Below are 22,446 nucleotides of genomic sequence, written 5' to 3' on the forward strand. Positions count from 1 at the left end.
TGATTGTATATGATATGAATATTATTCCAGATATGGAACTGTGTATATATTTGTAAATAAAATTGATTATTACTGAAATTGTTTGCTGTTGTTGCTGCTGTGCTCATAAACACGTACACACAAAAATAGAAATAAATATAGATTCTCTGAACAAAAGATATATTTACAATCATTGTGAAAATTCTGAGATACAGCAAAATAGTTTTTGGAGTTCTAGAAGGTAGACGCCATAAGAACATTACAACTGTTATCATACCATCGTGTACAAACGAGAGTAACCATCATGGAGTACAGTTCATCTCACATGATGCAACCTTTAATGCAATTTACAAGCGCAATTCTATCATGTAAAAACATAAGTATAGAAATATATATATTGTGCGTAGTTTTGAACTTGTAGCAGGGTGAGATTCCACAACTAACGTGTTTTTAGGAAATATTTTTCAGAAACTTTGTCTGATCCAAAGATTTTATAGCTTACCTTTAAACTATAAACTTTCTAAACACGATAATAGCTATTTTTTCTTGATAACGAAACTTGCCTGTAGAGAGAATATTCTGCATTTGCGAATAGATTCATTAGTTGTTTATAAGAGATTAATATTTGTATAAAATTTCATCGCCTAAAACGATCAACTTTCTTAGGCATTCATAAGATCTTACAGTATCCTTGCTAGACTCGTATAGGGAAGACGGCTTCGTAAGCTACGGGCGATCACGAGACGCTGACGAGTTACGACAAAGATGGCGTCGTGCTACGAATGATTGCATTACCCTGCATGAAGTATCTCAGTTTAAAGTGCCTCGGCACTGCGCAGCTCCACACAAACATGGAATCTTCTCGTCCTCGATGGGGAACTTGTAATCGTACGTGATCTCTTCATTCACGGCAATGTCCCGTTTTGAATATATCACGATTTTCTTCTCCGACTCAAACGTTACCACTTTAGCATAGCAGTTTGGCTAAAAGTCACAAGAAACAGATCCATTATATACACCTTATTGATACTATTGATAGCTTTATCAATTCTAAATCCAAAAGTCCAAATTCTTGACTTTACTTACATCACAACAATGGTTTATAAATCGGGCGAGATTTCCATATTTTGTTGCATCGATGATCGTGTCGGAATCAACTCGGAATAGATAGCTACTGCCGATGCCAAGACGTTCGTAACGTTTCTCTCGATCGTCGGCGATCGCTTGTCGTACGACTTCACCAACATATTCGATAACCATCTCATCCCGAGCTATAGGCTCCAGAGCAAACAATCCCCAATCGTGAATTCGAGATTTACAAAACGTTAGCTTCTTCTTTCGTACCTTTAGAGAGGAATAGAATTTGAGTTATTATCTATTAGTTCCCTGAAGGTCCAGTTATGATCTATTAGTTCCCAAAACATCCAGTTATGATCTAACAGTTCCCAAGAGTTTGCCCGCACAAACCTTGAGTTGGTTAAACTTGAGAATATCACCAAAATCTTCCAACTGGAAGGACGCAGCCAACCTTCTCTGAAGTGCTCTGTTCTCTCGCGATTGTTGTTTCGCTTTGTTCGCTTCCTGAAAATATCATGAAAATTTTCACTTTCTTTAACCATTCCACAATCTCAACATATACCCTATTATCATCTTCCATCCTCAGATCCGATCCCCTAAGATCCACAATCCTCCCTTACCTTCTCATTATCTTTCTTGTTAACAACAGCCGCTGACACCTCAACTTGTCTTCTTGCGGCTTCAAGATATTTCGCCTTCTCCTTCATACTGATTTTATAAAAACCTTCGCATCTTGCACTGCCCGAGTCGAGAATACGAACCCCGCAGTTGTCAACCTTTTTATTCCTTCCTTTCGTCACACCAGGAGACGTAGCTTTCATTATGTTAAGGAAATTATTGTGGATCCAGTGTAACAAGTAGCTTTACAATAAACTGTCGTGGTTTGTGTCTGAACTACCTGAGAAAGTTATCTCAAATGTGGTGGTCCAGTGTAGGTAGTATTCTACAATAAACTGTCGTGGTTTGTGTCTGAACTACCTGAGAAAGTTATCTAAAACGTGGTGGTCCAGTGTAGGTAGTATTCTACAATAAGCTGTCGTGGTTTGTGTCTGAACTACCTGAGAAAGATATCTCAAATGTAGTGGTATAGTGTAGGTAGTATTCTACAATAAACTGTCGTGGTTTGTGTCCGAACTACCTGAAAAAGATATCTCAAACGTGGTGGTCCAGTGTAGGTAGTATTCTACAATAAGCTGTCGTGGTTTGTGTCCGAACTACCTGAAAAAGATATCTCAAACGTGGTGGTCCAGTGTAGGTGGTATTCTAAAATAAGCGGTTTTGGTTTGTGTCGAACTACCTGAAAAAGATATTTCAAACGTGGTGGTCTAGTGTAGGTAGTATTCCAGTGTCCTGGGATGTTAAACATGAAATAATAAGTTTAAAAAGACAAAAAGATACTGGGATGAAATGACCACCTCGCGTTCGCTACAGAGTCTGATCCAACTTGACATAAATTCTCGAATCCAATTTTCATATAACTGGCATCTTCATAATCCAGGCCAGAAACCAAGAAATCATAGACCAGACGATCATCTTGCCAGTATGATCGGAGAGGAAACTCTGGTGGGAGTTCAATAACAGGTTCTTCCACAGGTTCAGGCGGGGTTTCCTTAGAAACAGGCAGTTCTTCGCCTCCCTGAGTGACCTGGGGAGTTTTAAAGTCTACAGCGGATTCTTCAGACGTTGATTCAACCTTTCCAGGAATGTGTTTGTGTGGTGTGGCAATACTAGAAGCCTCACTCATCCCTTCTTCGCCCGCATCACTCGTCAGAATACCCACTTCCCCTGCTTTCTCCTGTTCACTTTCCTCAATCATAGGTGTCCCCAAACTTCCCTCTTTATCTTGTGGTAACATATTTAAACCACTAGTGTCCTCCGTTCTCGAACCCTCGTCATCAACAGTGGTAACATCGATAGGGCTAGCGGTAGGGGTAATTGAGGCATTTGAGGGTGTTCCAGAGACAGCAGGAGATGTTGGTGGACTTTTAGGCGGGGTACCTGGAGGTGTTTGTGGTATTTTCCGTTCTGCAAAAATGGGAATATTTAGAATTTATCCACCATTAATAACATTCAAAATATGTCTTATAATTACCAAATATGTCTTCAGCATCCTTCCCAGTCTCCTCATCGTCGCCTTCTTCAGAGTCAGTGTGTGATCTCTGACTACCGTTCCAATCACTATCATCATCCCCAGACTCCTCAGACCCACTCTCGTCGCCACTCTGGGAACTTTCTGACTCACTCAGACTGGAGTAGATGTTTGTATAAAGAGTTGAACCAACACTGCTGTGTTTCTCTGTAAAAGTAGGGAGTCAAATATTATGATTAACTTTGGTCCAGTCTATGTAATCGAGTTTAGGTACTTTATAACAAACTGTAATGGTTTATGTCGGAATCACTTGAAAAAGATATTTCAAACGTAGGTAGTATTCTACAATAAGCTGTCGTGGTTTGTGCCTTAACTACCTGTGAAAAATATCTCAAACGTGGTGGTCCAGCGTCGGTCTGAAAAGTCTCAAGAGACTACATTACCTTCTGTCCTGACACTGGTTGCCGGTGGTTCATCAACGACGTCATCGTCTGGTTGCCAGGGAGACCCGACACTTACGTCATCATTTACCCAATCATCCTGACGTTTTCGTTTCAATTTTCCGGGAGCGTCCGAATCACTATCGGTTACGATGCGTTTTTGTTCTCGCTCAGACCTCGATTCGGTGCGTTGCCGTTTTGAATACAGATCACTTCCGCTTGTGCTCGGTGGGCGACGTTTACGAAACGAGGGCATCTTGGGAAGGGATGCACGCAGTCCCAGCATTCCACCCTGGCTCATGGTTGTGGAGAATGATGACGTGAAAGGTGATGTCATATCCGTTGCTAACGACGTGGTTGGGGTTTGGTTTGATGGCGCTGTCGTCGTTTCCGATGGGGAAGGTTTTTTGAGCTAAGAAACAAAACAAATAAATAAAAAAGGGAATATTGGTTACAAAAGCAACAGTTGGGTGACATTTCAACGTCTGTTTTCATTTGCGATTTTCTTCTTTTGAGAGATATGAATGAGCGGACAAGTTACGAATGTGCAAAAGAGGGCACTTATACATCAGAGCATTCATCACTGTCAACTCATTCACATCTATCCAAAGACGAAAATCGCTGCAACAATTGCAAGTGTAAATGGCACTTGAGATAACTTTAATTTCTGTGTGTTGTCCCACCAGCCTTCCAAAGCTTTAAACGCTGAGTTTTCACCAGTCTTTTGTTGACATCTTTCTTCAAAATGATCGCCAACTCTTCCGTGGCTCTTTTCAAAACTTCCTCGGAAATTCTGATCTTCCAATTTCTTACGTACAGGTCTTTGATCATGCGGGGAGGGCATGCGTGTGGTGGGGATTGGGGGGTTGATACACTGGGGGAGTGGGGGTACACTGTTTAGGGTTGATACAAATTGAGGGGGTACGTCGGAAGGAAAGATGTGGAACTAAAGGATGTGGCGGTGGCAAGGTTGCTATCGATAAGGGTGGTATGGGTATACGATGAGGGACTATTGGCATTGCAGGATAGGTTGGTGGAGGAATACTAGGGTTATACGGTGGCATAAAGGGTGGAGGTAGAACTGGAGGAGCATTGGGGTGAAGGTGGGGTAGGAGGGGGAACAGGGGGTACAGGCTTAGTAACCTCAAGAGTTTCTTCATTGAGCTGATGGATGAGAGTGACATTGCATCATCATTATCCTCAGTTGATCGTTTCGTTGTTCAACGGATGATTCTATCTTTACAGCAGTATTCACAACTTCAGCTTGTCTGGCGGAAATGAGGTTCTGCGTTCGGAGAAACATAATTCATTGGCTCATGATGTGTTGGTGAGGAAACAGGCGAGATATCCTCGACCATTGGTAAATAATTCTCCTGAACACTGCTTTGGCTGTCTAAGTTCTCGAGCACATCTGTGCCTAAACCTAGCTGCTTCTCTGTCCTTGGAGACAACGACTTCAGTGAAAGACTGTCTGTATTAAATGGCGACCCACTGGCTTTGCCATTGTTTAAATTCGTATCAGAAATGTTAAATCTGTCCTTCTTTTGAGAAATTTCCTCAGATTTGTTGATTTGCTTGTCAGGTTTCTTCGCATCTCTTTTATCTCTCTCGTACACATCAGAACGAGGTCTTGGTGATCTGGTTCTCTCTGAGTCTTTATTCTCATAATCGTATCGGCCTTTGGAGATATCTAACAGTCAAATGTCAAATCATACGTTGAAATGTTAAAGGTTGAACATCAAAATTTTATCACAAATGCAAAGTGAACAATGAAATGAGGGCAATACAGTTGAGTGGAAATGATTCTAAGATTTGAAAAGGTTATTTTTATCATCATGGCAAGATGGTGAAAGAACAAAGGTTAAAGAGACAAATTAATGACAAAAAGAAATGCAAACAACTCCAACCTTTTGAGCTCTTTGAGCTTTTTTCACTGCCATAACTATCATCAGAGTCACGACTTCGTCTACCTTCAGACTCGCGAAAACTAGATCGTCTCAGCTCGTTTCTCGTATAATTATCTCTCTCCTTCTCCCTTGGGTAATAATCTCTGTGATTTGAGGAATATCTCGAATCTCTAGAATCTCTTCCTCTCTCGTCAGTCGATGAACGTCGATATGAACCGTAGTCATAACGATCTCGACCCGAGTGCCAATCTCGTCTCCGCCATTCAGCCTCGTCATGTTGGCGACTTTTATGAGAATCCCTCGAACCTAAATGGAAAAACAACAAAAACATTGTTAGTTGTACCAGAAACTCAAGATTAGCAAATAAATACTGCAATAATCATTTCAGCATTGCTGTAAAATCCGAAACAGAAACCTTTTTGACTATTGTCTATACACTGAAAGATCAGGACCTGTTGTGGGTTAGGTTTCTACTCAATTGGGGAAGGGGGGTAACCCCAGAATAGGTATAAGATCCCAGCCTACAAATTTTGTTTATAATAATGTCTGTGAAGAGCTACAGTTGGAATAAATATCACCCACCTTTAGACAAGGATTTTGAATCTTTGTTCTGATAACGGTCTTGTTTTGTTGTGCTTGGAATTGGTGAGGGTGTTCGGCACTTTTCAGGGAGGGGTGGTGGTGGGGCATCCGGAGGGGGGGGAGGGGGGAGAGGAAGTTTCTCAGATGGTGGAGATATTGGTTCAAACACTGGCACCTTGTTTTGTTGTGTTAGGGGTGTGGGCCACGTTGACGGTGATCTACCTTGATGTTTATCACCACTTGTGGAGGCTACGCTGCCACTGTTACGTCTCCTGGGGTCGGCTAATCCTAATCCAGGGGTTGAAGGTGTACTATTTGATGGAGAAGAATTAGACGGAGGTGGGGTAGGTATAACATGGTGGCCTGGGATACGATCAATAGATGGTGGCGTTTTATTCACAGGGTCTGATGTGCGACGTGCTGGTGGGTGTGATTTTTGGAGGTGTTTCACTTCAACTGAAAATGAATACAAATGTTTGAGATGCCTCTGACATGCATGACTGCAATAACCTGGAAACATATTTTACTATGTATTAAAATGATTTCATCTATTTACATATCTAAACAGCTATTACTAAACTAGCTTTATTTATACTGGATAGCTCTATCAGTTCTAAACTGTTCTTCCTAGAGTTCCAGTAAGAATCATCTCTTATTCATCCAGTGTTACTACAGGAGGAAACCTAAACTAAACTAACTTTATTTCTACTGGATAGCTCTATCAGTTCTAAACTGTTCTTCCTAGAGATCCAGTAAGGATCATCTCTTATTGATCCAGTGTTACTACAGGAGGAAACCTAAACTAAACTAACTTTATTTCTACTGGATAGCTCTATCAGTTCTAAACATCTCATCATAGAAGTCCAATAAGGATCATTTTTTATATATCTAATATACCTAAAGAAAATCTAAACCAATTTATTAAGACTATGATTTAGACTTAGTAGTCCAGTATATAGTGAGGTCAAAGACAAGATTTACAAAAGGCAAATAATTTTGTCTGCGTAAACAAACAAAATGTCAGAAAATCAACTACCTTTGTGTTCAAAATCAGCGTGAACAATACAGCCCATGATGGATGTGCCATCGAGCTTTGCTACAGCTAGTTTTGCAGAAGCGGATGTTGTAAAACCAACTCGGGCTTTTCCCGAATGACGCTTCGTTACCGGATCGTAAAATATCTTAATTCCTTCGATATTGCCAAATTTATCACAAATATCCTGCAGAAATTTCTTATCCACATTATCGTTGAGTCCAGTGAGGATAACATCGCGTTGAGGAGGAATTCCAACGTAAAATTTATCGATCTAAAACGAAAATTTGAGAAATATTTAGTGGCTTTTATTACGCGCAGTGGGCGGGCGAATTAAGAAAACACTTCTTATTGGTCGCTTCTGAGATTTGTTTGACCAAAATTTCTTGATGAATGAAATAGTAATTTTGGAGATTTCGATTCGATAAAATATCGGCTTCACTTCACAGAATATACCTTAAATTTTGGAATAGGCAGATCAGCTTTAGTTCTTGTCGACCAAAGACGTGTTCTTCTTGACCTGGGATCTTTGGGAATCACTGCCGCTTGCTAGACGAAAACAACATATGTTACTGCAAAATTACTTGCAGAGATTTTGCGGCTGTCAAAGATCTCAAGATTACTCTTACTCCATCAAATTCTCCATCAAATCTGTAAATTTTTTGATGTCCTCTTCCTTTTAAAACTGGATCAATGATAAGCTTATAATTCCGTTTTCTTTCTGCCTCGTTTGGCCTCGATCTATGTTCTCCATTTGGGACTAAAAAATAAAGAAGCATTTCAGTTAAGCCTTCACGCAATCAGGGAAATTAAACACTGTACAATTCCACAATAAAACGTCACTAACTAGAGTTTGCACCAAGAGAATGTCCCTGGCCTGGTCGAACTCGTGATAAATCACCAATACGATGTCGTATATAAGCAGAAGGGTCGTTAGACATAACTTTGTTATCTATCCTTAACGAGGCTTTAAGATCAGTGCCATAGTTTCAAGAATAATGAACGATCGAGCACTTTAAATTTACTTTTATTATCCCTGCACTTCAACATCAGCGGCCATGTTGTTTTTCATTGTGGTGTCCCAACATGCTTTACGATATCAAAGTTTCTCTCGCGCGAAAATTTAATTTATGCGCGCTTTTTCAAATACTTCACGCGATGAACGCAATGTCATGCGATGCACTGTATTTGCTAAACAGTTATTATGTCATTTGACGTTCCGACCATACTGACAGGTGTTTGGCATGACGCAAACCCTTCAAACTCTTCTTCTGTATGCTTGGAAGCTACATAAATCCCTTTTCCTCTGATTTCAACTCAAAACTGATTTTATGTTTTCAAAATATTTATTCATATTATAAGCATATCATACAATAATCTTTACAACGTCTTAAACCGTCTTTGAAAAACGTTTCTTCGTCTTTTTCTTTTTTGATATCTCCCTTTTTGATGTGACTAACGTTTGTGGTTTCCGTTTTCTTAATTTCTTCCTGATTTCCGCCGGACTTTCCCTCTCCACAAATACATTAATATCCTTTTTATTCTCGATCACGTCAAGTTTCATATCATCAGGATTATCGTCATGATTATCATCAAGATTATCATCGGGATTATCGTCATGATTATCATCAAGATTATCATCGGGATTACCATCAGGATTATCATCAGGCCGAGTCGTTTGAGAAGTTGGGGAATCATTAAGATCAATAGTTTCTTCATCGTTATCTTCAAAGCTGATGTCCAAATCATAGATCTAAAGAGGCACAGAGACACACAACTATGAAGTATGAACAATGAACTATAATAACAACCAGTTAAACGCTGTCTGCTGAACCGAACAGCCTGCATTCTATTCATTCTGACATCACCTCGTCTTCAGAGTCGATTGAACCACGTTTCTCAAGAAGATTATTAATCTGCGACTTCAGTATTGTCTCATTTCTACCATTTGTTATTTCTTGTCGATCCTGAAGAATAGATTCAGACGTACATTCTTTTGGAAACTCAAGATTTTGCAGATTTATCATATTAAAAAAACATACCTCACATTGCTGTAGAATTTCCGAACTGCCTTGAGCATCCACAAAAAATAATGAATCGTTTTCAACAACATCGCCTTGTTCATTACGTTCAGGTTCATCTGATTCATATATTTTATCCCATTTCTCAGGATGGCTTGTCAACTAGATGATGAAACGACGATTGTTAGTTCAAAACTAAATATTTTAATCTTTCAACCAAACCCTGCAGCTCTTAAAAACATTTATACTCACATCAAGCAGTTTATCAATTTTTTTTTCGTCTTTACAAAATAAAATTTTATCTGTTATTTCCTGCCCAACCAAACCTGATAACTCCAAGTCTTGTACTAAGCTGTGGATAAAGAAAACATGAAACTAGAAAGGTGGAACCAACCGACTAATACATGTGTTTCACAGCCATTGAGTACCTGTGATCAATATCTGATAACCAGGAGAGAAAGTTTTGTGGAGGTGACAAAGAGCATACATTCTGAAGTAAAAATAAAACCAGTTAAAATATCCTGGTTTTCCCAGATAGTTAAAAGCTAGGAGAAACAAATATCATTCAAACATGAATACCTTTTTTAAATACCAACAATCCATTTCATCATCAGATAAACATTGCTGAACTTTCCTTGCCAAACATATGAACCTATAAAAGACACAAAGTTCAATCCACCAAACACCTGTGTGACTCATAAGTTAAGTTGAGGCATTTCATACTTGATATAATTTGGAGATTCTTTACTGCAAGCTTTCGTTGTTTCAAATACTTTCCTATAACGAGAGATGCATAAAGAAAGATTTGGTTCATTTTTTGTAAAGTTATGTGGAATTTTATATTTTATGAAAATGACAAATGAAATATATCCTACCGAAGAAATGGAAATACAATCTTTACAGTGGAACTTTCTAATGCAAAAATTTGATTTGCCATGTCCAAGATATGCCCTGGAGAGTCACCTTTGGAAAGAAATCACAATCTTTTATAGCAATCATTGCAGATATGATAACTCCTCATAACAATGTTCTTACATACCCAATAATAAATATACAATATTGGAAATATGATTGTTAATTTCTTCATTTCTATGAGAAAAGAAAAACAAGCTTTAGCAAACAAATTTCTAAGTTCAAACTTAATTTAAACTCCTTTCATTGTAACTTATAAAACATTAACTTTATTACCTTTCCTCAATAGCAATGATGACATCAATATATATGGCAATAGTAGCAGCTAAAATATCAAGAAATTGTTTCCACTCTTTGGTTTGTGTAGCATTATCCTAAAGGAAGCAGTAAATACACACAAATATTTAGTTTTCACTTATCATTGCAAAGGATCGAGGGAGATATTTTGTTTACTGAGAGTCCTATATAAAAAATGTTTACCTTATTCAAAGTACACTTCTTAATCTGTGTTTTTTGTTTCATAAGACAGTGTATTAAAAATTGATGAATGACATCTTTTAAATCCAACCAACTGAAGAATATAAAAATCGGTATTGCACAAGTGAGGCTGCAAGCTTAAGATATGCATAGTTTCATTCAATGAATAGAAAATGCGAGGCTTATTTACGTACTTCTCTTGTGTATTCCTAGATGCTTTCATTTTGTCATTAACCTTGTCAATCTCACTTAAATAAATGCAATAGAAAGATTACCCATTATTTACTAAATATTATTTTAGCAAGAATTCAATTTTTCTTTAAATGATTATTACCTCAAAACTGTTTGCATCAATTCATTCAGCATCTGTATTGAAAAGAGTTCAGCATTGTGTTAAATATCTCGAGAAAATGATACAACAATGATCAAAGAGATCATTTTACCTCCAAATTGTGGCATCTTATTGCCAAACGACCATATAACTCAATAAACTTGCTTAGAACAACAACTTCATTTTCATCTGAAGGCATTTCCATTCTCTAAAATAAACTCGTGAAATATTACCAATGCTTTGAACCCAAGGAAATATATTGTAATATGATTGCAGATGCTGATTGCCCAGATCCTAAAGTGGAGTCCTAAAAGGGAGTGTTCGTGGTATTGACTAATATTTTGATAGCGGTCGTTATCCTCATAGTAAAGTGGAGGGTAATGTAGCCATATGCGGAAGCCAAGCTTATGATTTCTCAACCTAGTCTGAGAATGAATATAAATTTAGTATAAGAAATATACCTGTGCTTTGAGCAATGATTCAAAGACTTGGTTATGAGGTAAACACAAAGCCATTTCTGTTACTTAAAAATATAATTAATTTGCATTAATAGAGAAGATAACATTTTGGTAAGAAAATCAAGTAAAGAAATTCATACAAAAAACATTGATGATATCTGAAACAACATTATAACTTACAGTACTTAATTTGCTCTTTATATGACTTCAGCTCAAAAATACTCCTCAATGTTTCATCAATACCATTTTTGTTGAAAAGATTGAAATTAACCTCAGCAGAAACCTTTTTTTCACAGTTCACTAGACTGACAATTGAAGAGTTATTACAGTTGGCTGCCTAAATCCAACGTACAGGACAGGGGCCAGTTGTATAAAACTCTTTAACTACATTTTGCATAGTTAAATCCTAGTTAACTCAGGATTACACAACTCTGGTTGGCTAATTCTGTTCTTAACTACAGTTAAAAGTTAACTAGTCTTTTATAAAACTACCCCTGGTTATCAATATGTAACATAATCTTTACCTCCAAAGATATTCAACATAATTTTGACTTGGATTTTGAAGAGCATCTTTCAATTTGCCACTTGGCAATAGTTCCAGTGATTCAAAGATATACGTCTCGAGATCGTAGTAATTGTATTTATTCACTCCTTAAAATACATCAATAATCATATTTTTAATACTTGAATAACTTGATATAATTTTTATACCATGTCAAACGTTTTGTTCAAAAGAAATTCCACAATGTAAGAGGCACGATGTGAAGCATGATAATAATAATCAACTTACCTCGGTTGATTTCTTTTGCCAAAAGCTGTAGAAATGTTTTACTTTCAGATAAATCCTGGATTTCCAGATTTTCCATTCTGGAACCCTGATCCGCCATCTTTAATTATTACAGCGCCGAGGCTGGGGAGAGTATTCGGAGGTTAATTCATTAAGGTGGTTCTTAGACGATGGAAATTTTTTTAGATGCACTACCCCCCCCCCCTACGGCCCCCAGATTTATCTTCACACTAAAATTTTCTTGTTTAATATATTTGCTATATTTTACATGTACCATCCAGACAACACCATTTCTGAATAAATATTTCTTTATATGTACAATTAACCATGCCAGCCTAATTTCCTCTTATGAACAACAGCACCAAAGAGTGTTTAAAATTGCTTCTTTTATTTCCAAAGAAAGCAGATTTCCTCGAAGATCATCTTTTAACTTGTTGTCTTGAACATCTAAAGAGAATGTGAAACATACATAAATACACTTTACAAAAGATTACACTACAAGTGATAGAAATATCTTTAATAAAAAACCTTCGCAATTTTCAAAGCATTTTAGGTCCACAGCGTTTGGCAGTGTTTGATTGAGATTGCTGTATTTAAGCTTCACTTCAAAGCCTGGAGAATCATCTCTAGAAAACTAAAAAATGACCAGGTAGAGATTGACAAACCAGTAACAGCTTCAAACATTTCAAAATTACCTTCAGTGCAAATTTAACAAAATCAAATGCAGGTGTGGCATAGAAATCTTTCACAGAATAGTCATCTCTTTCAGATTTCACCTGAGCACACTAAACAAACATGATGATAATTCTATGATATTCATGGCTATGACTGTGGCTTCAATGCATATAAAAATACGTAAAACACTTTCAATCATATAAAGAACGGCATATATTTTGTTGTCATCAAACCTGTTGTCTTCTTGAAACAAAAGCCTTCAGATACCCACTTATGACTGCAAGTAACTCCTGTTAACAGCCCAAACAAATATATCTGTAATACTTAAAACTTTGTCCTTTTCATCTTTACCAAAATCAATCAGTTATTTCACAGTTCGCTAACCTTGATGCAAGCAGAAGTTTTATATTTTTGGTGGATTTCCTCAAGTGGTATAAAGAATGGAATGGTGTGTTTTAATATCTACAACAAAAATTAAACATGCTGTTGTCATCATCAAAGAACCTGAGAACACAATAAACAAATCTTCAGACCTGAACTTTTTCATCTTCAATTTTAATTTCAATATAGAAAGGTTCATGGTAACATTCTAAATAGAAAGATATGATTAGAATTTTTTGGTTATTATTAGAAAAAAAGGCCAGCTTTTTACCTTTATAAAATGTGTCCAAACAAAAACGTACGCGGTTTTCATCCAATAACACAAATGCCAAGCCAGTCAACCGATATATATTATAAGTCTCCATCAACTAAATATTAAATGTATTTTTCTTTATAGGTCCAATTTTGGATTGATATTTTGTAGACACAATGCATACCTTTTTCTTTTTGACGAGTTCAATTGCTTTGCAGAGATTGTTCTGAATAAATGAGAAAAACTTAAAGATGGAAGGGAACGTTTTCAGAGGTAAAACATTTGCAAACTCACACTTACTTCATCTGCAAGATCACCGAGGGAAGCAATTCCATCTATGGCAGAATAGCAAAGGTTGTGTTGAAATTATACAGCATTATAGCTAGCAAGAGTGAGATGTTTCATGATCATTCATAACTACCTTCTGCATGTTTCTGAACATAACAATGAAGTTGGTTTAATAAAGATCCTTCATTCACTTTCTTTGTCAACTCTTCCTTTTGTTTTAATAATTCGTTATCTATTTCAAAAAGGTGAATTAGGTTCCGATAGGAGGACTACTTGAATCATTTGTTTATTGGTAAAATGTAACCTACATTCTTGTTCAAGTTCAATCAGTTCATCATCTTTCGTCCAGTGTAAACGACCTTCTGAGACACTACAGCAAAGAGTATGAATGAACTTTATCAGTAAATGACTGAATGTGTGAATCTTTTTCAGATTTCAAGTTGTGCAGACGTCTGCAGCACACTACAGCCAACATATAGAAGAGATATTGGAGTACAAGTATGCTAATATTTCATGTCCAGAATCCAGGATTTTCATCCTTAATCTAATAATTTAGGATAGATTTCACTGGTATATTTTGATGGTACTGGTAGTCTGGTACTGTTTCAATTTCAGACTCAGTATTTCACCAACTATGACGCACAATATCAACAACTTACTTGCAAAAACATACATTTTCCAAGCTTACAGTGAGAGGTATAATACTGTCCTCAAAGTCAACATTCTTTTTACCTGCTAGATTTTTTTCTAAGCCTTTCAAACTCTCGTAGAGTATTTCCTTTCAAAAACACGTCTCTCTCGTTACCCGCCATCTTCATTTATTTTTCCCGGCAAAATCAGTGTGATTGTTTCCACTTGAATAAAATGTATTTTTCCTGTCCCTTGCACATTTGATGAACACTTTGCGATAGTCGCACGTGAAGACAGACACTCATGTCACAGAAATCAGATTGTATAGTTTATTTGTTCATGAATATATAAATATTTTTAAGAGATGTTACATTATTAGTTAAGTTTATACCAGAGGTATCCATAGAACTCCTAATGCGTTTGAACAACGTGTTTTTCCAAAGCTTCGTGAATGGTAATCAAACAAATCAGACTTGCCAAAAGATTTTGACGTGTGCAGTGAATCGAATATATCCCAGGTTGTAACATCAAAAGAATATTCGACACACTTTGTTTGATTGCATCCAGTTTCTTAGAGAATGGTTAGAAGATGTTTTGACATATTTCCAGCCCCTTAGAGCAAAACCACAGTGCACATTCCATATGACCCGTTATATCCACAAAATTAGGATCACAGTCGAGGATAAAGATGCTTAGGATGGTTTCAAAAGCTCCTCGTTTCTATCCATATGTTACCTTGGAAGACCTTCAAATGCTGATTGTGAATTAAGAGCACTGGCCGCCAGACGTGCTTGTTCAGGGAATTTCGAAGGATCGGACAGAATAGTCGTGTTTTTAATGATTTCACGAAGCGACGCCAAGACACCTGAAAGAAACATGGCATAGTTGTTTAGCCACTGGAGGTCAAGTAAGGATCATCTCTTATTGATCCAGTGTTACTACAGGAGGAAACCTAAACTAAACTAACTTTATTTATACTGGATAGCTCTATCAGTTCTAAACTGTTCTTCCTAGAGGTTCAGTAAAGATCATCTCTTATTGATCCAGTGTTACTACAGGAGGAAACCTAAACTAAACTAACTTTATTTATACTGGATAGTTATACTGGATAGTTCTATCAGTTCTAAACTGTTCTTTCTAGAGATCCAGTAAGGATCATCTCTTATTGATCCAGTGTTACTACAGGAGGAAATCTAAACTGAACTAACTTTATTTATACTGGATAGCTCTATCAGTTCTAAACTGTTCTTCCTAGAGGTCCAGTAAGGATCATCTCTTATTGATCCAGTGTTACTACAGGAGGAAACCTAAACTAAACTAACTTTATTTATACTGGATAGTTCTATCAGTTCTAAACTGTTCTTCCTAGAGGTCCATCTCTTATTGATCCAGTGTTACTACAGGAGTAAAACTCGTATCATGACATGTATTTTCACAGAGTACTCACTCGGTCTTAATTTAGGTAAACAACAGCTTTCATTTAACCATTTCAGGACGGTTTTACAGAACTCGTCTTGACTACCTGTAGTTACCGTGGTGTTATAAGATTCGAATATTGGTCGCATTAAAACACTAAACTGTGGTTTCAGTTAAAGTTAAACAGCTCAAGTTTTGTACGCTATAAGATTAATTAAGCAAGCAAACTGCAGCTGGGATATAATCGTAAAAGATACTATCCAAAACTTCGGATTTTGTTGTGTTCGATCTTGAATATGGCGATTAAACAACAATTCCATTTCATTGTGGTTCTGCAAAAAATAGTAATATTCAAGCTTGTTGTGTTCGTAGTTTTTTCACGTTGAATATCTGGTTGTTTACGCACACACACACCTGTCTGTTGTTCACCATCACTCCTGTCTCTGGTAACTGTTGCTGACAATTGCTATATCAAAAACAAAACAATACCAATCTTTTGTATTCATCTATGCGCGGGTTTACATTCACTGACAAAGCTATGCTTTAAACTTGAATGAAGTCCAATACTCAGGAAGAAAGGAACATGTTAGAAACTTGTCTTACAAACCTTATCTCGAAGTTTAGTTGCTCAATTTCTTGTTTTAATCTGTCTCTTTCTTTGATCATAGCCTCGTGCTCTTGCTGAACTTGCAGGATAAAATCCACAGCTAAAAAGGAGGCGTTGAGAAGATAATAAACAAGTACACAACATTTACACAAACTGAAAGTGGTGTTTTATCATTTACATTTCTTCAAAACAGCTGCTTTGCTTATTTTTGTGTTCTCTTGGGAGGAAAGCGAAGGAACCATTTCAATCAGTTGATCGAAACCCATCTAGACGAAAATATATTCATGTTAGAATAATATGAAAAGAATCAGGACACGTCTGAATGATCCCAAGTTATCCCAAGTTATCTCTTTTACACACCTTGATATTGCCTCTTCGTTTCTGCTCAGCAGACACATGCACCATCCTGCGATGTTCCTGAAACATATATTGATATCTTCAGTGAAGATCATCTCTTATTGATCGATCAGGAGGAAACCTAAACTAAACTAACTTTATTTATACTGAATAGCTCTGTCAGTTCTAAACTGTTCTTCCTAGAGGTCCAGTAAGGATCATCTCTTATTGATCCAGTGTTACTACAGGAGGAAACCTAAACTAAACTAACTTTATTTATACTGGATAGCTCTCTCAGTTCTAAACTGTTCTTCCTAGAGGTCCAGTAAGGATCATCTCTTATTGATCCAGTGTTACCACAGGACTAATCAACCCTAATTTTATTTTACCCTGTATTTTTCTTTAGGTAGCATTTTAGTAAGTGGTCCTGAGGGAGTCTAAAGAAACAAATAAGTTCGTTTAGTAAATTTCAAAGCGTCAAGACAGAAACACAACAAGATGTACAAATTAAAGTACCTTTGATTCTGATTGCTTCGTTAGAAAATCTTGAAGTGCTGGGGCTGACGGGCCTATATTTAACACACAGCTTATGAGATCACGTTTAACAACTCAGAAATGTTTATCACAAACGTGTTTGATTAAAACAGTGTTTTAATTCACTACCGTCTATATCAGTGCTTAGTGTAGTTTTTGATGATGATGGTGAGGGAGCCTGTGCCTCACTATGAACAGCGAATGTCTAGAAAAAAACAGAAATTATTAATACAAGACAATGCTGGAGAGATATGGTAATGTGGCGAATGTATTCACAACTTACTGTCGATGTACTCCTAGCCATTGAGGGTAAAAATTCTGGGCTTGCTGTATCGGCGGCTCCTCTGTTGTGTCCTAGTGTGCCACTGGTGAAACTCTGTGATTGAACCATTGGATACTGGATTGATGTGTCCGCGTTGCTCAGACGCAACTGATCTGACATATGCACAAGAGTATGCGCAGCTGTGCTATGATGTGAAGTAGTAACACCCCCCCACTGGGAATTCACAACCACGGGATCCGAGGTCTCCATGCTCGGGATCCGAGATTCCGACGACGACATACGAAGTGCGTTTTCAACAATGCTGCTGTTTGAACGAATACCGCTTCTTTCACTAACTGCGGGCGATTCTGTCTTCACACTTGATCTGGGAGTTTGGGCCTTACGTCGGCCTCGTGGTGTTGTGACTGTAGATGTGAGCGGGGAGGTTGGGAAGGGTTGGGGATGGGAAGCAGGATGAGGCGAGGGTTTGATGAGGGGCAACTGTTGGTGTTGCTCTTGTAGCATATTTGCCATATTGCTTGCAGCTGAGGTGAGCTGAGAAATCAGAAAATTAAAAATATCAATTTGATCTATCATTAGATTGGATTTAGATCTATCAATTTGATCTATTATTAGACTGGATTGACATAAACGATCTTCCTGATAAATGATGTACGTATTGCACTTCCAACGAGTAACTAACCTGAGCCTGTGGAACGGTACCAGCGGCCGCCATACTGGTAAGTTTATTCAAAATCTCATCCATCGAGATTCCTTTACTCATGAGATGTGTGACCATTTCGTGAACCAGTTGCGATGGTTGTCGCTTTTCCTCACCACCCTCAGGGTGGTAGAGTCGATGGCTGGTCAAGACTTGCGGGCTCTGGTCGTGCCTGCCTGTAGGCGTAGTGGATGAAGCCCGCATCGTGAGGGGGGAATCACTAGATTCGGAATCACGTCGGGCCCTACTCGTTGACAGTTCGTTTTGCCGAATCAACGATGCTAACGCCGAATCCGACCGATTACGAGGAATCCGCCCCATTCTTTTAGCTCTAACGCCACCGGTTTGCGGTTGTTTCTTGAGCTGGGATGTATTGTCTAAACTGGCGAGGCCTGGGGCTGATTTATTCCGAGGCATTCGAAGTTTTTTCGCTTTCTCTTCAAACAGCATTTGACGCGTTTTTGGCAACTTCAGTTGCGCCACTAAGTTAGGGGCTTGGAGCTCAATAGGTAGATGAGCCCGCGGTTTAAACGCTGAGTCACCAGCGGAGAGCAGGTACAATTGGGAGTCCGAAGAGTTCCGAGGTAACCGAGCAGAGGCTGTTTCTATGACGGACGCGCTTTGCGGTAGTGGCTTTCTAATGTTAGCAGGTGGTACGTAAGGACGCGGGGTGATAGCTTGTGTAGGTACACCAATATCCATTGCTCTGGTGGCAACACTCATCATCGGTCTGGGTCCACCGGCATTCTGTCCTTGTGGGGTCAAGTTCCCCGGTAAAACATTGCCGACAGTTTGGTAGCCGATAACATGAGGATGGGAAACGGGTGCTGAGGTCCAAATGGGTAGCTGAGCCTCGATATGGTGCATGGAACTCGAGGGATAAATGGAATGTGTTGGCACGCAGCTTGTGTGAACAGGCCACGAGGTTTTCACGTGACTCGAGGTGGGAATACTGCTGACTGTGGGGAAAGGTTGAGGGTATCTTCCCGAGTGGTCCATCGGCTCAACATCGCCAGCAATCGACGACTGAACCGAACCCATGTTCGTCTCGTAGTTTCCAGTCAAATCGAAATCCCAGTTGAGTTCTGAAAAGATGCAAGGCACGGTGAGAATTGTTTTGACGATCGTGCTTTGTTGTGCCCACACTACCAGCCCCTGAGGTAAAAATAATTGCCTTCCAGGAATGCCACGTCATGTTTTAACCTTTTTTTATAGATAATGCAGACACAAATCACAGCAAACTAATCGATATATTTCTCAGACAAGCGGCTTACCCGAGCCTTTCATAGACGACTCTAATTGTTCAATGAGTTCGTCCAATACCGGAGTCATCGCTTCTAAACTTGGCTGAAGAGTGTCCAGGGTTGGTTGATATGTGTCTGCCGTGTCTGCAGGAAAAAAACCAGAAAAGATGCGAGGTTACTCAGGTATGCAAACACGTCTAAATCTAGTTCGATAATAGTGACAAGGAGTGAGACTTTCGAATTTCATTTTTAAAAAAATTAACTTCATCCATTCTCCAAAAAATTATGTGAGATTTACCTTTGAATTTTCCATATCTTACTCTGCCCATTGCTTCGTTATCAGCAAGACTCGAGAACAACGTGTCGGGGAGCGAGAATACCATGTCTGAAAAATGATGATTAGATGTTAACAGAGACATTGTAGAAACTGTGAAACCGTAACAATGGATAATACTGCTCGTTCACCGCGTCAACAAAGAAACTGTAGCATAACTTAGCATTAACATACTTTGCATGAGATTGCATGAGTCGACCATTTCCAAAGCTTGTGATACGACCAACGACAATGGTGAACCAACGTCAGCGCCCGCAGAATTTGCTTGATTTGCTAATGAAAATTTTCTAAAAATACAAAACAAAACGCAAACATTGAAAATTTTTTGTAGAAAATAATTCCCAAGTCTTCTTCCAAAACTAAATTCGCACGCAGATGAAACTTGGGAAGAGACGAAGATAAAAACTGTGGTTTAATACCGTTCCTTGTCACGTTCTCGTAAATTGTCTGAAATTTCTTGATCAAGACGAAGAATCTAAAAAAAAAATTGTAGCTGTGATTAATGATTATCAAGACCCTACTTGATTCTCTGGATTCTAGTGTAGGTTCCTGGTCATCAAAATATTCGATCATTTGATCATTCACTTTTCAAACTTCACTTTTCATCAATGAAAGTAATAAGAAACATTTCTCAGCTGAGCTAAAGTCAAGCTAACGCATGTTTTTAGCTGTGATTTGGTGACCAATATCCTTGAAAACATTGAAAATCATTCTACCTCTTCTGTTTGATTTTGCAATGTCACATCTTGAAATTTATCCTCTACCTAAAAAAAATCAGGAGGGATAGATATTCTTGTTAAATTTTTGCCAAAGATCTAATGAATTATGAAGAAGGAAATACTAAATGTAGATTGAACTGGTCTGATGAAGAACTTATACTGTACCATTTGCTTGTAAAACACTCTCCATTTTTGATATTCCGCTGCTACAGCTTCAAGTTTTCGTTTCCAGTATTTTCCTTCAATCATCAATGTCTGGAACGAAGAGGAGGCATGGAGAGGGTAAATCTTTGTTTGAACTTTAAGCAGATAAAGTTTTATTCCAATTTGAGGTGTTGGGTTTCACACAAATGGTGAGTGGGGAATGATAAAGCAATGGGATGCTGTGCAGTGCTAATTTATGTTATTATTGGTATTTTAATTAGATGTAAGTGTTGAAGACTACAATTCAAAGATTCAATCTTTCTACGGTTGCTTACCACAGGTCGAGGTTTTTTGGCCATTTCCGTCAAAGGGTTATCAAACTGACAAAACAAAGGTCTCTTGCATTCTTGAACTAAAACAAAACAAGACCTTCAAATAAACTAACACGGTGTAATGATAGATTCTTCCTTACTTGATCACTTCATATATGGTATTTTATTCTGTCTTATTTCAGAAAATTTAACAGCTGTTAACAGTATTCTTACATTGAATATGCCAAGACCTCCAAATTGCATTATTTATCCTTGTCTTCTCAGCAAATTTCAGCTTCTGACTTCGGAAGTTTTTCCACTTTGGCGTGAGCAAAATACTTCCGCTGCAAGGAATTGAGAGATGGCAAGAAATTGAGGGGATTATGAAAGAAATTTCATTGCAATGAAACGTGGAATGAGAGTTCGTCAAAGCAGTCATGAAGAAGATAAACATTCATCAGCAAAAGTGATGTGAAGAAGCTATTATCTTGCTTTAAGTATTAAAACTAGTGCAACATGCCAAAGGACATGTTTCGATGTCAGCTATGACAGGAATTTAGATTATCCATCAAGTGTTTAAAATGAAGGAAAGAATCGTGCATCCTGCTTTGAAAAACGTAAAAGAACTGTGCTATTTTTATTCAAATTAAGCAATTAACACTCTGGGGCTCAAGTATAATTGCTATATAATTGCACAATATCAAAAGAAAATTACAGATCAAATTTCTGGAAACGTTCCAGGTGACCTGAGTTACGTCATGAAAAACAACAAGGTAGAAATGTTATCAACGCAAACAAGGTTCAAAGGTGTCTAGCTAGAAACTCCACACCATTCCTAAAATGCTTAATTAGTGAAGCAATTACACTTCCCATACAAAAAGCCCCTCATTATTTTCTGACAAAACCGAAAGTTAAAACGCCACAAAGTCGACAATGACACATTCAATTATGAGAAATTTTCACAGGTAACTTCGATTAAATTTCGTTTAAATTGCGACGGAATCATAAACCATACCTGTATTCAAGGGTTAAGCATTCAAAAAGCCTCGCAAGGGAATCGTCAAGGGTCAAAGCGACTATTTTCCTGGGGTTAAAGTCCTCAGTAGGGATTGCTTTCTCCTCTGAAGTCATCATGAATTGCCCGCTCACACCAAACGCGGGTATTGACTGATTTTCATCTTTTTCCGATTCTTTCTTAACGTCTTCGCTAGTCATTTTAAAAACCTATGTAAAAAGGGATCTCTTTTCCGTAGGAAAGCACAGTTTTATGACGCTATTTCATGTTCGTGACGGAATATTTTCAAATATTTGTTGTTGTCGATATTGTCCGCCATTCTGCCAAAGAAGTCACGTGACACGCAACATTTTTTCCGGACAAAAAGTACGGCGAAAGAGGAACTAAAAAATTCCGATATATTGCATGGTCTACGCATGCGTTATCATAAGCTCATCTTTTGTTATGTACCCCCCACTGAGGTACCCCCTCAAGTACTCCCTC

At 38.0% G+C, this 22,446-nt stretch overlaps 4 protein-coding genes across 4 annotated transcripts; all 4 read right to left on the reverse strand.

The window, feature by feature from the left end:
* Positions 1-150: 150 nt before the first annotated feature.
* LOC114520687 (histone-lysine N-methyltransferase SETD1B-A-like) lies at positions 151-8,165 on the reverse strand. Its single transcript, XM_028541006.1, has 15 exons — positions 7,955-8,165; positions 7,737-7,867; positions 7,564-7,656; positions 7,111-7,381; positions 6,075-6,530; positions 5,493-5,798; positions 4,875-5,275; positions 4,244-4,459; positions 3,589-3,997; positions 3,149-3,352; positions 2,455-3,081; positions 1,677-1,870; positions 1,447-1,560; positions 1,066-1,323; positions 151-963 (listed from the first exon to the last, which is right to left on the reverse strand). The coding sequence occupies exons 1-15, from the start codon at positions 8,046-8,048 to the stop codon at positions 790-792; spliced, it is 3,948 nt and encodes a 1,315-aa protein (XP_028396807.1). The 5' UTR covers positions 8,049-8,165; the 3' UTR covers positions 151-789.
* Positions 8,166-8,472: 307 nt separating this feature from the next.
* LOC114520557 (MATH and LRR domain-containing protein PFE0570w-like) lies at positions 8,473-12,194 on the reverse strand. Its single transcript, XM_028540852.1, has 18 exons — positions 12,097-12,194; positions 11,831-11,957; positions 11,487-11,611; positions 11,310-11,371; positions 10,961-11,056; positions 10,852-10,883; positions 10,712-10,765; positions 10,521-10,611; positions 10,317-10,414; positions 10,168-10,217; positions 10,004-10,091; positions 9,852-9,905; positions 9,708-9,780; positions 9,557-9,618; positions 9,381-9,480; positions 9,150-9,290; positions 8,976-9,074; positions 8,473-8,860 (listed from the first exon to the last, which is right to left on the reverse strand). Exons 1-18 carry the CDS (start codon positions 12,191-12,193, stop codon positions 8,498-8,500), a joined length of 1,812 nt encoding a protein of 603 aa, XP_028396653.1. The 5' UTR covers position 12,194; the 3' UTR covers positions 8,473-8,497.
* A 150-nt stretch (positions 12,195-12,344) lies between these two features.
* On the reverse strand, positions 12,345-14,507 carry LOC114520640 (centromere protein O-like). Its single transcript, XM_028540956.1, has 12 exons — positions 14,423-14,507; positions 13,999-14,060; positions 13,824-13,922; positions 13,703-13,737; positions 13,587-13,628; positions 13,421-13,517; positions 13,302-13,357; positions 13,153-13,230; positions 13,002-13,058; positions 12,789-12,878; positions 12,622-12,727; positions 12,345-12,540 (listed from the first exon to the last, which is right to left on the reverse strand). Exons 1-12 carry the CDS (start codon positions 14,500-14,502, stop codon positions 12,440-12,442), a joined length of 903 nt encoding a protein of 300 aa, XP_028396757.1. The 5' UTR covers positions 14,503-14,507; the 3' UTR covers positions 12,345-12,439.
* Positions 14,508-14,646: 139 nt separating this feature from the next.
* LOC114520628 (MLX-interacting protein-like) lies at positions 14,647-22,286 on the reverse strand. The gene is made up of 21 exons (XM_028540938.1): positions 21,964-22,286; positions 21,183-21,292; positions 20,973-21,049; positions 20,659-20,748; positions 20,491-20,538; positions 20,194-20,249; positions 19,949-20,061; positions 19,739-19,825; positions 19,471-19,584; positions 18,179-19,281; positions 17,497-18,030; positions 17,343-17,418; positions 17,196-17,248; positions 17,069-17,116; positions 16,704-16,760; positions 16,522-16,609; positions 16,344-16,443; positions 16,151-16,202; positions 15,994-16,068; positions 15,768-15,897; positions 14,647-15,185 (listed from the first exon to the last, which is right to left on the reverse strand). The coding sequence occupies exons 1-21, from the start codon at positions 22,161-22,163 to the stop codon at positions 15,052-15,054; spliced, it is 3,345 nt and encodes a 1,114-aa protein (XP_028396739.1). The 5' UTR covers positions 22,164-22,286; the 3' UTR covers positions 14,647-15,051.
* Between the last annotated feature and the right edge of the window lie 160 nt (positions 22,287-22,446).

The sequence above is a fragment of the Dendronephthya gigantea genome, unplaced genomic scaffold (genome assembly GCF_004324835.1).
Source record: "Dendronephthya gigantea isolate DGI-Jeju-01 unplaced genomic scaffold, DenGig_1.0 000016F, whole genome shotgun sequence".
In the NCBI taxonomy this organism is placed as follows: domain Eukaryota; kingdom Metazoa; phylum Cnidaria; class Anthozoa; order Malacalcyonacea; family Nephtheidae; genus Dendronephthya; species Dendronephthya gigantea.